Source organism: Papio anubis, chromosome X, assembly GCF_008728515.1.
Source record: "Papio anubis isolate 15944 chromosome X, Panubis1.0, whole genome shotgun sequence".
NCBI lineage: Eukaryota > Metazoa > Chordata > Mammalia > Primates > Cercopithecidae > Papio > Papio anubis.
In genome coordinates this window covers 104862369-104881062 of record NC_044996.1, presented here as the reverse complement: position 1 = coordinate 104881062, position 18694 = coordinate 104862369, and the positions used below count along the sequence as shown (strand labels likewise).

The following is an 18694-nucleotide window of genomic DNA, read 5'->3' as shown; positions in this document are numbered from 1 at the left end:
GACCAGTCTTGCTATGTTGCCAGGCCGAACTCCTGGCCTCCAGTGATCCTCCCACCTCAGCCTCCCCAGTAGCTGGGATTACAGGTGTGCACCACTGCACCCGGCTCTGTAGCGTTTTTAAAGATGAATAAGCAACTAATTGGTTAGAATATGAAGGACTGTTTCAGGTAAAGGTTTAAGGTAACAATTTGTTTTCTTTTTCATAAAACAGAATCTTTAACTTCATAATTATATAGCAAGATTATTTTAGTACGAGCATTGTAGCCCTGACCCTGGGATCCTTCCTTGTATTTAGTATTAGCTGTTTCTGCATCTTCTTTGCAAAGATCATCAAATTATTTATAAATAGCATTGAGTTTGGCAGGTTTGAGAAGGTAGGGTATATTTAGTTGTCACTTACTGCAAGATGCCCTTGACAATTACAGTTTCAAACCTCCATAGAGTGGAGGAAATGTTGGTTTTCTTTTTGCCTCTCATTGAAGTATAAATAGTTGTAGGGAAACTGATACTCAGCTTCACAGGGAAGAAAAACTGCGTTGTTCTAAAATCACTCTTCCATCCCTACTTCCTACCAGAGTGATGGGGGTGAGGGTTTTTCAGCTGTTTATCACCAAAACAGTTCCCACTCTGACCCCATGGAACGCAACACGGCCTAAGTGTAGGGAGCAGGAACCTATCATGCTGCAGGGTGGTTAGAATCCACTTGTCTTTCACAACTTTCTTATATAAACATTGCCAGAGATGTTAGATTGTTATGATTATGAAATAAACCAATGCCTTTGTAATTTAAAACTGATGAGACTTTTAAGTTCTAAGGGAAGAAAAAAAAAATTACATGACAGCACTAATCTGTATAGGGTAAATGGCATCAGCATCCTTCTATCTATGTTAGGCAGAGAGCAATTCATTAAAATAAATGTTCTGCCAAGATTATTATACCTGTTGCTGATGATTTGCTCTTAAATTAAGTCTAATTTGTTCAGGAACATAAATCACAGTGTCGATTTGTGTGAGAGGCAGAAAAGGCAGACTCATGGCAGATGATTCCACTGACAAAGAGAAAACCCAATCACTTTAAATCTCATTGGTGGACTGTTCCGGGTTTATAAAATATCTGAGATTCTACATATGCAGATATTGCTTATGGCCTAATTCTATTAGGAATAATATACAATTGATTTTTATTTTCTTTGGTTATGTGTTTTTTTGAAGGAATAATCTGAATCCATTTTCACTGATACCAAGTAATATGGAAACTGTAAATGTAGTTTTTTTTTTTTTTTTTTTTGAGACTGTAATCTCACTGTGTTGCCCTGGCTGGAGTGCAGTGACACAATCACAGCTCTACAGCATCAACCTCCTGGGCTCAAACTATCCTCCCACCTCAGCCTCCCAAGTAGATGGGACCACAGGCGTGTACCACCACACCTGGCTTATTTCTTGTAGAGATGGGGTCTCTATGTTGCCCAGGCTAGTCTTGAATTCCTGGGCTCAAGCAATCCTCCAGCCTCAGCCTCCCAAAGTGTTGGGATTACAGGCATGAGCCACTGCGCACCTAGCCTAAACTTAACTTTGTTAGGGGGATAGAGTCTCACTCTGTCGCCCAGGCTGGAGTGCAGTGGCGCGATCTCGGCTACTGCAACCTCCGCCTCCCAGGTTCAAGTGATTCTCCTGCCTCAGCCTCCCAACTAGCTGGGATTACAGGCACCTGCCACGATGCCTGGCTAATTTTTGTATTTTTAGTAGAGACAGGGTTTCACCATGTTGGCCAGGCTGATCTCGAACTCCTCCTGGTCTCAAGTGATCTGCCTGCCTCAGCCTCCCAAAGTGCTGGGATTACAGGTGTGAGCCATCACGCCTCACTCTAAACATTTTTATTTTATTTTATTATTTTTGAGACACAGTCTTGCTCTGTCGCTCAGGCTGGAGTGCAGTGGCACAATCTTGGCTCACTGCCGCCTCCACCTCCTGGGCTCAAGTGATTGTTGTGCCTCAGCCTCCACGAGTAGTTGGGACTATAGGCGTGCATCACCACGCCTGGCTAATTTTTGTATTTTTTGATAGAGACAGGGTTTTGCCCTTTTGGCTAGGCTGGTCTTGAACTCCTGACCTCAAGTGATCTGCCTGCCTCAGCCTCCCAAAGTGCTGGGATTACAGGCATAAGCCACCGCGCCTGGCCTAAATTTAACTTTTTAATGGACAAGCAAACCAACAATTTTGCATGTAGGAACCAGGGTCAATGATCATGCCAACTGAGTTATACAGTGGCATCAAGCCTTCTAACTTTTGGGCACAGGTGGTTTTTTTCTAGCCTTTTCATGACAGAATGACTGACTATTCTGTGGTTTCTTTGGAAAATACAGTTGTTGGGGAAGGCCATCAGTAAAAAGCATTGTGAGTAAAATACATTAAGAGTCATACAGGTGAATTCAGTTCACTGCTTTACCACTTACAAGTTGAACAATCTAGGGCAAATCCCTTAATCTCTCTGAATCAGCATTTTTAATCTATATAATGGGGGTAGTAATACCCCAGGTCTATAAAAATTAGCATTCAGTAGGAGAACACAATAAAGTTTGTGAATGCTTAATAAATATAAACTACAATCTTAGTACTAAACTCAAGGAACTCTGCTTGGACCCAGCATTGCGCCATTGATATGTGCTAGCCAGTTTCTTGCAAGCAACAGGAACAAACTTTGGTTAAATTTTGCTAGTTGTCTTGCTAATGCCCTTTTACTAGACCAGGGTCCAGTCCAGGAGCACTCATTGTAATATCATGTTTCCTTAGTCTCCTTTCATCTGACACAGTCTACCTTTGAAAAGTATTGGCCAGTTATTTTATAGGACGTCCCTCAGTTTTGGTTTGTTTGATGTTTGCTCATGATTAAATTCAGGTTATGTATTTTTAGAAGGAATACCACTGGCTAGGCGTGGTGGCTCATGCCTGTAATCTCAGCACTTTGGGAGGCTGAGGCAGGAGGATCACTTGAGTCCAGGAGTTCAAGACCAACCTGAACAACATTGGGAGACCCCGTCTCTACAAAAATTAGCCGGGCGTGATGGTGCATGCCTGTGGTCCCAGCTACCCAGGAGACTGAGGTGGGAGGATCACTTGATCCCGGGAGGTTGAGGCTGCAGTGAGCCAAGATCATGCCACTGCACTCCAGCCTGGGCAACCCTGTCTGGAGTGACACTCTGTCTCAAAAAAAAAAAAAAAAAAAAGAAAGAAAGAAAAAAGTAGTAGTATTCTGTTCTTACTGTTTGTGTAAGACAGGAAATAAGGAAACATGCATATACAGGTTGACTACCCCTTATCTGAAATGCTCGGGACCAGATGTGTTCCATATTTCAGATTTTCTTGGACTTTGGAATCTGGTTGAGCATCCCCAATCTAAAATTCCACAATCAGAACTGCTTCAATAAGCATTTCCTTCATGTGTCATGTCTCAAGAAGTTTTGGATTTTGGAGCATTTTGGATTTCAGCCTTTAGATTTGGGATGCTCAACCTGTATCTTCTTACTTTTGTAAAGAGAAACATGGGAAATATAAGCCAGAAAACAATAAAGTTAATTATAAGCTGTAGGAGTAGACAGAATGGAACAAATAAGGGAGGAAACAGCACGACTACAAAGAGTAGACCTTTTTGTATAGTTTTAATGCCAGAAGGTCAAAGGAGGCAGCTTCAAGGGGCTCCCACTGTCCAAAGTTGGGCCAATTTCAGCATCAAAATTAAGAGGACAGTAATAGATTATAACCCACTGAATAAAATGAAATAAAATGAATAGATTATAACCCACTAAATAAAATGAAATCCATGAGACCATATTGATAATAAGTAGATAAGTAAATAAATGGGGAGAGAAGGAAGGGTATTCCTTATATCAGAATGCTGACTGATATATGTATATGTATATATCCATATACACATATGTATGCATATACACATATATGTATATATCACACATATACATATATGCCACCCAGGCTGGAGTGCAGTGACACAATCATGGCTCACTGCAGCCTCCACTTCCCAGGCTCAAGTGATCCTCCCACCTCAGCCTCCCAGGTACCTGGGACTACAGGCGTGTGCCACCATGCCCAGCTAATTTTTGTTGTTTTTTTAAAAAAATCTTTTTATTTATTATTTTATTTTATTCTTTTGAAACAGGTTCTTGCTCTGTCACCCAGGCTGGAGTGTAGTAGCATGATCTCAGCTTACTGTGACCTCTGCCTCCCAGGCTCAAGTGATCCTCCAACCTCAGCCTCCCAGTAGCTGGGACCACAGGCCCGTGCCACCATGCCCAGCTAATTCTTTTGTATTTTTGGTAGAGACAGGGTTTTCACCATGTTGCCCAGGCTGGTCTCAAACTCCTGAGCAAGTAATCCACTTGCCTCAGCCTCCCAAAGTACTGAGATTACAGGAGTGAGGCACCATGCCTGGCCTAAATTTTGTATTTTTTGTAGAGATGGGGTCACGCTTTGTTACCCAAGCTGGTCTTGAACCCCTGGGCTCAACCAATCCTCGCCACTCAGCCTCCCAAAATGCTGGGATTACAGGCCTGGGCCACCGCGCCCAGCCAGTAGTCCCCTTTAATCTAGAATAAGACAGAGAAACAAAACAAAAGATTGGAGGAAACCGTGGTTCAATGGGGGCTGAACAAAACCCATTCCCTCCTGTCAGTTCATTGTACTGGGGGACCGAGACCAGACTACAATGACAAGGGGCATTTTATAGCTAGAGAAACTGAGGTACACAATACACTTAATCTAACATTCTTATAGCTACTGGAAGATGCTGGATAACCATACAGCCTTCAGCCATTGTATTCACATGAGAAAAACAATGAAAAAGGCAAAAGATTAGAATCAGGGCCGCAGATGGCTCTAAAATTACTTTCAGCAGTATCTGAAAATAGCGAGCCAATGTATCTGCCTATTGTTTTATTCATTCAGCTTCTCTTGAGGCACAATGCTATTTATTCCCTTTGGTAGAATTTAACAGCAAATATTCCAGGAAGTCAGTACAGGATATGGCAAAAAAAAAAAAAAAAAAAGTTTCATAAAATACTCAAATCCTAAGTGTTTTGTTTCACAGCCATAATTCAAGAGCAGGTATGTTTTTGTAAATGTGGGCCAGCATTCCATGGCAAATTTAATGAAATACATTTCTGATTTTTATTGTTTTAAACCGCAGACAGAAAATCACTTACAAAATATAATGTTGCAATCATTAGACTGATACTGACTCAGACAAGAATCATCGATGTATGCTAAAACTAGCGGGTTAAATATTTAATGAGGAAATAGATATTTACATAGTCTCAAAGTATCTCTGCACAAATTACTTATTAATTATAAAGGGAAAAATACTAACTTAGCAGTAGAGAAACCTGGTGAACACTACCTTAACATCACTAATAACCAGATATCACATGCCTCCCAGTGTGAGGCACTGGGGACATGTCGTTGCTGTGGTGTTCATGCCAAAAATGAACACCCTGAAGGTAGCTGTCTTAGTCCATTTGGGCTGCAATTACAAAATACCTTAGACTGGGTAATTTATAAACAACAGAAATGTACTACTCACAGTTCCGGAGGCCAGGAAGTCCAAGATCAAGGTGCCGGCAGATTTAGTGTCTGGTGAGGGCTCATTGTCTGCTTCATAGATGGCTCCTTCTTTCTGCGTCATCACATGGCAGAAGGGATGAACAAGCTCCTTCGGGCTCTTTTATAAGGGCACTAATTCCATCCATGAGGGTGGTGCCCTCATGGCTTCATCACTTCCCCAAAGGCCCCACCTCTTAATATCACCTTGATGGTTGGTTAAGTTCCAACCTACGAATTTTGGGGGAAGGCATACACACCCAGATCATAGAAGCAGTCATGAGGAAACATTGAATGAACCCCAGTTGAGGGGCATTTTACCAAATTGCAGGCTTGAACTCTTCTAAAATGTCAAGGTCGGCCAGGCGCCGTGGCTCACGCCTGTAATCCTAGCACTTTGGGAGGCCAAGGCAGGCGGATCACCTGAAGTCAGGAGTTCGAGACCAGCCTGGCCAACATGGTGAAACCCCATCTCTACTAAAAATACAAAAATCAGCTGGGCTTGGTGGCACACACCCGTAATCCCAGCTACTCAGGAGAATCACTTGAATCTGGGAGGTGGAGGTTGCAGTGAGCCGACATCGCATCACTGCATTCCAGCCTTGGCAACAGAGCGAGACTGTCAAAAACATAAAACAAATGTCAAGGTCATGAATGCCAAAGAAAGGTAGAGGATCTGGTCTAGATTAAAGGAGACTAAAGTGACATTACAATTAAGTGCCATGTGTAATCCTGGTCTGGATCCTAGACTAGAAAAACAAAATTGTTATATTGGACGTTATTGAGACAATTAGCCAAATAAGAATACTGATTGTAGATTATAGTATTATATCAATGTTGAATGTCTTGATTTTGATGGGTGTATTGTGATAATATAAAAGAAAGTTTACAAAAGTCTATATGCTTAGAAAATACATACTGAGGCTGGGCGCGGTGGCTCATGCCTGTAATCCCAGTACTTTGGGAGGCCGAGGCGGGTGGACTACCTGAAGTCAGGAGTTCGAGACCAGCCTGGCCAACATGGTGAAACCCCATCTCTACTAAAAATACAAAAATTAGCCAGGCATGGTGGCAGGCACCTGTAATCCCAGCTGGAGATTTGGGAGGCTGAGGCAGGAGAATTGCCTTGAACCTGGGAGGTGGAGGTTGCAGTGAGCCAAGATCGTGCCATTGCACCCCAGCCTGGGTGACATAGAGAGACTCCATCTCAAAAAAAAAAAAAAAAGAAAAAAAAGAAAATACACACTGATGCTCTTAAGAAATACTGTTAAGGGCCAAGTGTGGTGGTTCACACCTGTAATCCCAGCACTTTGCCAAAGCAGGCAGATGGCTTAAGCCCAGGAGTTCAAGACCAGCCTGAGCAACATGGCAAAACCCATCTCTACAAAAAATACAAAAATTCGCCGGGCATGGTGGCACACGTGTAGTCCCAGCTACTTGGGAGGCTGAGATGGGAGGATCACTTGTGCCTAGGAAGTTGAATCTGCTGTAAGCCATGATTGCATCACTGTACTCCAGCTTGGGTGACACAGAGAGACCCTGTCTCAAAGAAAAAAAACAAAACAAAACAAAAAACCAATACCCTTAGGCTAGAGAGAAGAGGAAAGCAAATATCGCAAAATGTTAACAGTTGGTACATCTAGGTAAAGGGCATATGGGAGCTCTTTTGAGCATTTGTTTCTCTGTTATACCTGTTTTAGATTTTTCTAAGTTTTCTCAGCTTGAAATTATTTCAAAATGAAAAGTTAAAAAGAACAATTAAAATTAAGTAATGCCACCTCTATGGTCTGCTGCACTGGACCTCACTGAAGATTTGTGTAGGTCCAGGGTCATGCCCATCAAGCAGGATTTCGTAGGAGCTGTGACCGAGAACCTTGGTTAGAAGAAAGAGTGCGATGCACATTTTTCACAACTGGGAAAAGGGATGAATCTATCGTTGTATTTGCTTGTCTTCTCCCGGCGTTTTCCTTTGAAAGATAACAGTAAACTTGCCAGCCATGTCTCGTGATTGAGTCACATAGGACCTGACAGCTTCACGTTTGTGAGGCAGCACTAAGAGTAGAAATGCCAAAAGCATTAACAGCAGATAAATATTATTTGAAATAATGAAAAATCTTTAGCTGTTCAGTCTCATCTATTAAGCACAGCAAACTGTACAGCAGAACTAATTTAGCTGTGAGGAGAGGTAATCGCTGGACAGCATTACTGATGTTCTCTAATCCTAAAGCTGTTTCATCACTACCTTTGTTTCAGACACGTAAAATTCTCTACAGTTTTGCTCAATCCTAGCCCTGAATCTTCTCAATCCACCTTGGAGACCCTTTTACCTCTAAGTATCCCTTCAACTGCTGGCAAAGTTCCAAGATAATATCTTACCTTCTATTTCTAGTGTAAGTCTGGCCCATTTGTCATGATTATAACAATCAACAAATGTCTAGTAGACACATATGTTATACAAAGGCACAGCCAAGCGTCTACCAGGAAAGTTACATGCACATCGTCTGTACCTCCATTTCTCTAAAATTTCTGTTAAAGTGCTCCTCTGGGTGGGCAGGCCTTGTCTTATTAAATTTGGGCCACATCCAGTCAACATGTTAGAAAGGTTTGGAGGGAGAAGGAATATTTCATTTGGTGATTTCTTCCCTGGCCTAAAGGAATTTAACGACATAGTTGGAAAGACATAAACACATCACAAGTTACAGTAATTTGTGTAGAGGAGTGAGGTGAGAAATAGGAAACCTTAATCCTGGTTTCCCATGAATTTGCTGTCACCATGCCAGATGACATGATCTCAAGGCCTCATGCCTCCTTTGTAAAATGAGATGGATGGACTGGATGATAATAATGACAACAGCTAAAATACACTGAGCACTTACTATATATCAAGCCCTATAGTAAGCATTTACTGTGGATTAACATGCTGAAACCTTGCAACACTGCTGTGAGGTGGGTACCACTATCATCCTCATTTTACAGATAATCCATGAGATCCTTTCAACTCCAAATTTCTATAATTATGTGACTTCAAGTTAAGTAATATGGTAGACTGCATTTTCCAGAGGTGGACACAATATTTCCTATCTTATATGCTTGCTCTCTCTATATATACACACACACATATATGTGTATATATGTATATAGTATATACACATATGTACATATATTATACACATATGTACATATAATATACACATATGCATATATGTATATGCACACATATATGTATATGCACACATATACATATATACACATATACATATATAATATACACATACATATATACATATATTCATATATAATATACACATACATATATACACATATATACATAATACATAAATACATATATGTACATACACATATATGTATACACATACATGCATATACACATACATGAATGTATATACACATATATGTATACATATATACAGACATATATACACATACATACATATATACACATATACATATATAATATACACATTACACACAATGTACACACATACATATATGTACACACACATATGTACACACATATGTATATGCACACATATACATATATGTATACACATACCTATATGTATATACACATATGTATACACACACACACATATACATATATATATTTTTTGGCTGGGCACAGTGGCTGACACCTGTAATCCCAATGCTTTGGGTGGCTGAGGTGGGAGGATCACTTGAGCCCAGGAAGTCGAGGCTGCAGTGAGCTGTGATTGTGCCACTGCACTCCAGCCTGGGCGACAGAGTGAGAGCAGATCTCAATCAATCAATCAATCAATCAATCAATAAAGTATTTTTAGAGATGGGATCTCGCTCTGTTGCTCAGGCTGGTCTCAAACTCCTGGGCTCAGGCAATCCTCTTACCTCAGCCTCCTGAGTAGCTGGAACTATAAGTGTGTGCCACTGCACCCAGCTCCTATGCTCTTCTTGAAGTATAACTTTGAGAAGTGGGTCTATCTACCCTCCATTGAATTTGGGTGGCCTTGTGGCTATGAAAAAAGTGATGTCATGTTGACTTCTGAGGCTAAGTCCATAAAAACCAATATAGCTTATGTTAGTTTTCTATTGCTATGCAACAAATTACCCAAAACTTAGTGGCTGAAAACAATACCTGTTTATTAGCTCATGGTTTTGTAGGTCAGAATTCTGGGCACAGCATGACTTGGTTCTCTGCTCAGGGTGTCACACAGCTGCAATGAAGGCGTTAGCTGGGCTGAGTTCCTGGAGGATCAGAGTTGAGGTGGGGACCCGCTTCCAAGCTCACTACATTGTTGGTTGAATTCAGTTCTTTATGGTCATAAGACTGAGATCTCTGTTTCTTTGGTCAGCTGGGAGCTGCGTGCATTTTTCGCCATGTGGTCACCTCCACCTTCAGAGCCGGCTATGGAGAATATCCTTCACGTCAAATCCCTCTCATGTTTTGAATCTCTGAATTCTGGTCTCTGACCTCTAGACCCAGATTTAAATGGTTGCTATGGTTAGGGGAGGCTCACTTGGGAAATCTCTCTGTCTTAAGATCAACTGATTCAAAACCTCAATTACATCTGCCAAATCTCTTTTGTCATGTAATCATGGGAATAATATCTAATGATATTCATAGGTTCCGCTCACACTCAAGTGCAGATTACACAAGGGTGAGGGTCACTGGGGCCATCTTAGAATTCTGCCTACGCGATAGCTTCTACTTGATTCTCTTGTTACGTTTACTCCTGGAACTCAGCCACCATATTGTGAGGAAGCCTAAGCACCCTGTGGAATGGTCCACATGGAAAGAAACTGGCCCCAGTTAACAGCCCCAGCTGAGCTCCCAGCCAGTAACCAGCATCAGCGTGCTATGTGAGTGAGCCATTTTCAAAGTGGATCCTCCAAGCCGCAGGCTGAAATATCCCCACTGGTGATGCATGGGACAGATGAGCTGTCCCTATTAAGTCCTGCCCAAATGGTAAATTTGGGAGTAAAATAAAAGATTTTGTTCTAAGCCACTAAGTTTTGGGGTGATTTGTTATACAGCAATAGGTGATCAAAACCAAGTAACTTATGTGAGACAGTCTGTAAGTACTGAAAGCTTCTGTGGACAAGGAGCGGTAGCTTCTATTTCTTTTAAGACATTGGAGCATCTGGCAGTGTAGGCCTAAAATGTCATTCAACACATGCTTGCTGATTTATTAGTTCAAACTTATACTGACCTGATTTATAACAGTATACCATTCATCCATATTTGGAAGCTCCGCATTTTAAAATAGTTATCTAAAAATTATGCCACTTTCTTTTGGAGGAATGGCTATACTATATATTTTTAAGCCATATTTGTAAAATGTTTGGGGTGTAAATGAACACAGATAATGAATATTAATTTTAAAGGTACAATGGGCTTGTGTGTAAATCACTACATAAAGCATTAGTATTTCAATGCATATTCAATCGTTTTTCAACAGTTGCTGTTTTTATTTTTTTGTTGTTGTTATTTATTTATTAGACGGAATCTTGCTGTGTCTCCCAGGCTGGAGTGCAGTGGTGCAATCTCGGCTCACTGCAACCTCCGCCTCTGGGGTTCAAGCAATTCTTCTGCCTCAGCCTCCCGAGTAGCTGGGACTACAGGCACGTGCCATCACACCTGGCTAATTTTTATATTTTTAGTAGAGATGGGGTTTTATCATATTGGCCAGACTGGTCTTGAACTCCTGACCTCAGGTGATCCTCCCACCTCGGCCTCCCAAACTGCTGGGATTACAGGCATGAGCCACTGCACCTGGCCAACAGTTGCTGTTTTTATTGGAAAACACAGAAAGCACTGGAAAAATAATCACCAGTTTTGTCATTAAAGATTTTTCATCCACAGATATCAAAACTATTAGGTGAAAAACTGTTGGAGAGGCCAGGAGCGGTGGCTCATGCCTATAATTCCAGCACTTTGGGAGGCCAAGGCAGGCAGATCACCTGAGGTCAGGAGTTCAAGACCAGCCTGGCCAACATGGCAAAACCCCATCTTTATGAAAAATACAAAAATTAGCTGGGAATAGTGGCACACACGTGTTATCCCAGCTACTAGGGAAGCTGAGGCAGGAGAATTGCTTGAACCTGGGAGGTGGAGGTTGCAGTGAGCCAAGATCGTGCCACTGCACTCCAGCCTGGGCAAAAGAGCAAGACTCTGTCTCAAAAAAAAAAAAAATTGTTGGAGAATAGAATATCCATACACTCTCAAGGCAGTTCCCCCCAGATTATTTGAAGGGAAAAGGTAACTTTACAATGGAGAAACCCGGCAGATAACTTCTTTTTTTTGGGGGGAATATATCCATTTTGTTAAATGCATCTTGTCTGAGCCATGGAAGATACAGAAACAATTTCAAAGAGCATTAAACACTGGTTCTCTCAACTGTGGACTGAAAAAATATAAAGCATATGGAGACGCTGAGTCTGACAGCTGTTCAAACAAGTGGGCCAGAGCTGGTTTCAATGGTGCCAAAAGTACAGGTACTCTACCTCCTGCCAAATGATCCTACCAAAAAAGATGCCAGAAGTACACAGAGAAGATGGTTAACAGACACTTGGAAGGTACAAATTCTCCCTGATATGACATTTTCAACATACCAGTGGAACCCACATATGTAGGCTCCATTCTGTCTTGAACAATTCCAAAATATTAAAGAAAAACATCAGGAAGTAGGTAGATTACTTAGAGAAAAATTTGAGTTACTTTTAACCAAAGTTATTTCTACTATGCTTTGTCACTCACTCAGTAGCTGCTCTCAAAACAAAGAAATATTTTATATATAATATGTATTTTACTAAAAGTATTTTTTACCCATCTCAAATGGGTTGATTGACCAGTCTCACTAATAGTAAGAGTGCTCAACATTTCCCATTTTGGGCCATTTCTATCACTCTCAAATTTTGGTGAATCTGCCCTAAGTTCCCAGCATCACAGCATTCGTGGATCTGAGTAAACATTCCAGAAAACACAGAGATGTTCCAATACTCTCTGTTCTTAATTTCATCTAATTAGTTTTAAAATTTATTCTCTACTCACAAAGAAGCATAAATAAAGGTTTCACTCTTATGTAAAGACCTGACAAAACATACTGATCCTCTGCTGATGTGGAAGCAAGGACAGTTTTCTACGATAGTCTGTTCTTTATAACCTGTAACTGTTGTGGAAAAAAAAGAAAATCAATTTCTTATTGTAATTATTTTTCTTGTTTGAGGTTTCTTTTCCACACCCTGAATCTACAATGACCCAACCACAAGTTTGGGAACATTGCTTCTGAGGCCCATTCTCTGATTAGAAAGTTCAGTCCCACCTGGGGAAAGTACCCGAGTCCCAGCCTTTTCAGCCTAACATTATGCCTAATATCTAGAGTAAGAAATCAGGCTAAGTGTGGTGGTGTGCGCCTGTAATCCCAGCCACTTGGGAGGCTGAGGCAGGAGAATCGCCTGAACCCCGGTGGCAGAGATTGCAGTGAGCAGAGATTGCACCAGTCACTCCAGCCTGGGCAACACAGAGAGACTCCACCTCAAAAAATAAATAAATAAATAAATAAAATAAAACATCCAAGTATCCACCTTGGGTTGCAGGAAAATAGTTAATATTATGCGTTTTAAAAAATGTAACTATATAATGTGAAACACCATAAAGTCAGATGGCACTGCACGAGGCATTTTTGCTTCTTTTTCTTAGGGAAAAGGAGTTCTGTGGAAAATTCTCTCATCCTCCTCTCTCCGCCACCGACTCCTCTATGTCCAAAGGTTTTTTCCTCCCTCCACCCCCCGCGAGAGAGAGTCTCACTGTGTTGCCCAGGCTGGAGTGCAGTGGTGCAATCTCGGTTCACTGCAACCTCTGTCCCCTCTGCATTCAAGCGATTCTCCTCCCTCAGCCTCCCGAGTAGCTGGGATTACAGGCATGCACCACCACATCTGGCTAATTTTGTATTTTTAGTAGAGACAGGGTTTCTCCATGTTGGTCAGGCTGGTCTCAAACTCCCAACCTCAGGTGATCCGCCCACCTCAGCCTCCCAAAGTGCTGGAATTACAGGCGTGAGCCATCGCATCCGACCTAGGTTTTTGTTCAAAATTGGGCCTTTGTTCTTATTCAGTAAATCTATGTCACAGGATGAGCCAGGACTTAAATATATAAATATAATTTTTTAGTATCTTTCACGTCAAATTAGAAACACATATTTGGAACCTACTGCTGCAGTCTCTACTGTGCTTATCATGGTAGTGGTTGAAACTGAAAGACTTTTTTTTTTAAACCCTGAAGTCATCCATACTTGCTACTTATTTAGTCTTCTTGCTTGGAATGAAAAGTATTCACCAATACCACCAGCTAAGCACCTGTTTCAAATGCAACTCAGCCTTCAGCTTGCAAAATGATCTCTTTATAATTAAGCAAACAGCGGAAGACCCATGCGAGTTGTTTCTTTCTTCCTGGAGAAGTTGGCAGGATAACTGGAATCCTAGGAGCTCCTCTGTATTGAATTTGCCAAGTCCTGAGTTCAGAATTTTGTTTCTGAGATGAATATAAAAGCACCTAATGGTCAAGGAAACTTTTCTTCCTGTGATAAGGAACCTTTGCTTTAGTGTAGATGACCACTCCCCTCTGTAAGGTAGGGAGGAAGAATGTTCGGTTAGTTCCTTTCCTCTGGCCGATCTCTTTTTTTCTTCTCCTCGCACTGTACAACAGACGCACTCAGCCTCCCGGGGTCCCGGCCCAGAGGCCAGTTTATAGCTGCACGCCTCACTCCGCCATCTTCGCAGCTTCTCCGCGGATAACTTCTTAACCAAGTGGCCGAACTTAGTACCACCAATGCTGGAAGAAAGTGACGTCATGTGCCTCGCATTGTGATGCACTAAGAATACAACATCTCTTGTGAAGTTGTTTTATCAAAAAATGTTTAACCTAAATCTAGTAAGAAAACAGACAAATCCAACTTAAAGACATTCTGAAAAGCGACAAGCTTGGACTCCAAAAATGTCCATGTCATGAAACACAAAAAGCCAGGGAACTCTTCTAGATTAAATATTAATCAAAGGAGTTAACTAAACTTGAATTTTGATTGAATCCTGATTTCCCCCTCCAACAAGAAGGAAAAAAAAAAAAAAAGCCGTAAAGCTATAAAATTTAAATATGCTCTGCATATTATAGTGTGGATTACTGCGTTGTGGTTAAGTAGGGGTCCATCCTTGTTTTTAAGAGACAGATGCTAAAATCTTAAGGTGAAATGTCACCGTGTCTGCAAGTAACACTCAGGCAAATTATGTAAGGGCTAAAATTCTGAACCTGGTTGAGGAATTTTGTATCAACATCTAGTCAACACTGTCCAGGGACTAGTCAGAACAAGTAGTTTCCCTTCGCATGGCTGAGAAGCAGGCAGCCTGACCCACTCCTCTCCGGGTGGCACGAGTAACCCTCAGCACTTAAAAGCGGCTGCAGCCCTGTGGGGAACGAAGGCTGAGGCTGTGGTTCCACTTCTGCCAGAGGACACACACATGCACACATGCTGTATGCACTTTATGGCAGTCCATGGAAGGCACAAAAGTGCAAGGGTGAGGCTGCGCCCCTCCCCTAACCTCCACAGGAACATATGACAGTAGCACAGGCTGTCTAGAGCACTTTACAGTAGTCACGTCCGCCCGAGGGTGAAACCACACCCTTTCACCCCCACAGAACAGCGGCAGGTGCTGTCTGGAGCACTTTAGGGCAGTCAGGCAAACGTGCGAGGATGAGGCCAGGCCCCTTCACCCTGGCAGAACCGCTGCACGTGCTTGTGGAGCACTTTACAGCAGTCATGCAGAGGCGCGAGGGCAAAGCTACGCCCTTTCATCCCCACAGAACAGCGGCATGTAGTCTGGAGCACTTTATAGCAGTTACTTGAAGGTGCGACGGCAAAGCCACGGCCTTGCACCCCCGTAGAACAGGAGCACGTGCTGTCCGCGGCACTTTAACGGCATTCAGGCAGAGGCGCGTGGGTGAGGCCACTCCCTTTCGCCCCAACAGAACAGCGGCACGTGCGGTCCGGCGCACTTTACGGCAGTCAACGCGAAGGCGCCAGGGTGAAACCATGCCCTTTCATTCCGACAGAACAGCTGCACGTGCTGTTGGCGCACTTTATGGCAGCCACGCGAAGACTCGAGGTCGCTAGCGTGCGCCCAGTCAGGGTCAGCTGCGGATACTGGGCTTTGCGCTCTATTTCGTTGTGGTCTGGCTGTCGGTCCGTAGGCACACCTACGGCTATTCCATCATGGCGAGGGTGGCGGTACCGTGGTGAACGATGAGAGATCACTTCCAGAGCAAGGAGTTCCGGGGATACGTGAGCAGCACTCACTTCTGGGGTCCTGTGTTCGACTGGGGCCTTCCGCTGGCTTCCTTTAAAGACATGAAGGCAGGCCGGGCGCAGTGGCTCACGCCTGTAATCCCAGCACTTTGGGAGGCCGAGGCGGGTGGATCACCTGAGGTCGGGAGTTGGAGACCAGCCTGACCAACATGGAGAAACCCCGTCTCTACTAAAAATACAAAATTAGCTGGGCCTGGTGGCACATGCCTATAATCCCAGCTACTAGGGAGGCTGAGGCAGAATTGCTTGAACCTGGGAGGCAGAGGTTGCGGTGAGCCGAGATCGTGCCATTGCACTCCAGCCTGGGCAACAAGAGTGAAACTCCGTCTCAAAAAAATAAATACATAAATAAAATAAAATAAAAATAAAGACATGAAGGCGTCGCTGGAGATCATCAGTGGCCGCATGACGACAGCGTTCATCTTGTACTCGGCGATCTTCATGCGCTTCGCCTACAGCGTACAGCCTCGAAACCTGCTGCTGATGACGTGCCACTGTACCAACGTGATGGCGCAGAGTGTGCAGGCCAGTCGCTACCTACTCTACTACGGCGGCGGCACCGAGGCTAAAGCCCGCGACACTCCGCCGTCGCGGCCGCCACCAGCCGGGGTTCCCAGCCCCCGAAACAAGCTTCTTAAGAACTGAGAGGGCCTGATCTCATCTCTGCAGGTCACAAGCACTGAACTGTCATTCCTCCTGAAAAAAGGCCAATGAAGACCTCGGTTTTGACTCTAAAACAGTGCGAATCTGACTTAAACCTGCAGTTTGATTAATAAAGAAATACAAAGTAACATTGAACTGAAGTTGAGTGTTGCCTCTTTTGTAAACTGGAAATGTTTTTTAGAAGGGGAGGATGGATTAGCTGGTCTTTCTCTTCACAGGACCTGCAACTCAAGATAGTTTAATATGGGGGAGGAAGACTTTGAATGTAAAGCACTTCACAGCTTTTTTGTTTTTTCTTAAAGCTCTCTTGGGAACATATTTTTGTTACTTGTTTTGGATGTCCAGGGCAAACAGGGTTGCTTAGTATCACACATGACTCACAACTTGGTGCAGTCACAAATCTGTACGTCAAAAAAAGTCTGGGGGCTCTTTCTACTGAGGGAAATGTTTCGAAGTGGGTTTTAAATGAATGTCGTGAGGTACAGTGTAGCCTTAAGGAGTCCTCAAGAGAACCTAGGATCTCTTGGTGACGGAGAGCAATTATAGAATTAGCCATGGAGACAGGATAAACAATTCTGGGGACAATTGCCATCAACCCTGGGATTCTAGGTAAATAGGTAAAAGGACAAAATCATTCTTTCCTCCTTTTCTTATCCTTAAAAACGGGGGAAATGGCAGTTTGCAGAACTGGTTACCTATCACTCTGTCGAATGCTAGCTAGAGCTGGGGGTGAGGGGTCAGTGGTCAACAGCGGCAGCTCGGAGTATTCCCCTAGGAATCTTGGGGGGCTCCTACGGACTCTTAAATCACAGAGCCGAGAAAAGGGAAACGAGAAGGGTGGGGTAGTGGGGCAGTAGGCTAAGGCTATTACCTACATAGGAGAGGCTGCCCTCTACGATTTGACCCAAAAATTTTCCCTGCCCCTGCCTCTGAAGGATGCGGAAAGTTCCAGAGTGTTTACTGGTGAACCCCAAAGTAGGTGTTTAGAAGTATTCGACCCTGCTTTAGATAGAGTTTTCAAATGCAAAGAAATTTAAAAGCACTATCAAAGATTCTGAAGACATCAGTTCTTGGACAAAACGGGCACATTTGTGGAATTCTAGAAGATTCCCCTTTATCTTCTCTGGCATTAAAGCAGTAGTCCTCTTTGTGGGCAGTCTCTGTGTTTCACGAAATTCTGCATGTGGGGACGGGGGTGGGGGGTGGGTGGGAAACGAACTATGGGGAAGTAGTGAATTATCTATGGCCATGTAATCACCCCCAACACTTAGTTTAAAACAGTTACCTCACTTAATTTCTGAAGGTCAGGAATCTGGGAGTGATTTAGCGGGGGACTTCTGGCTCAGGGATTCTCAGCTGTCAGCTGGGGCTGCAGTCTCTGAAGATTTGACTGGAGCTGGAAGATCCACTTTCAAGCTCATTCATAGTTGTTTGCAGGAGGCTTCAGTTCCTTGTCATCTGGGCCTCGCCATACGGCTGCTTGTGACGTGGCTTCCCCCAGAGTGGTGTTCCAAGAGACAGCCCAAGATGGAGGTTCTAGCCTTTTACAGCTTCATCTTAGAAGTTACATACCATCACTTCTGCTGTGTTCACACAAAACAACTCTGGTACACTATGGGAGGACAATATGAGGATGGGAAGCAGGCATTGTTAGGGGCCATCCTGGATGCTGGCTACCACACGTGGTGCTAAAATAATTCTCATGCCTTTCTGGTAGTCAGTAGGAAAGTAAAGCATGTAAATTTGTTGCCTACCTTCCCAAAGAGAGGTCACAAAATGCTCAGTTTACGGTTTTGTGGTCATTGCTAACATGCACATAGAGAGCATGGGTTTGAGAAGCAGAAATCTCTGGAAGATAACAGTGGGTCTTAATGTTTTAGATAATTCAGACTACAATGCAGTATTAAAAACCAGTTCTTAAAGTTATGAAATGAATAACTTTATATCCACTTCACTAACAATTTCATAAGTAGAAATTAATATATTTTTAGGTTGTCTTACAATATGCATTTTGTAATTTGAGTCTATTTCAATGAAAGGCCACTGTCTGTTGAAGACATTTCAGAGCAGGTAGG

At 42.9% G+C, this 18694-nt stretch overlaps 1 protein-coding gene across 1 annotated transcript; it reads left to right on the top strand.

The window, feature by feature from the left end:
- Positions 1 to 15464: 15464 nt before the first annotated feature.
- On the top strand, positions 15465 to 16594 carry MPC1L (mitochondrial pyruvate carrier 1 like). The gene is given in 3 exon segments (XM_021932956.2): positions 15465 to 16004; positions 16335 to 16539; positions 16542 to 16594. Coding segments are annotated over 3 exon segments (399 nt in total). The 5' UTR covers positions 15465 to 15863.
- The last annotated feature ends 2100 nt before the right edge of the window (positions 16595 to 18694 follow it).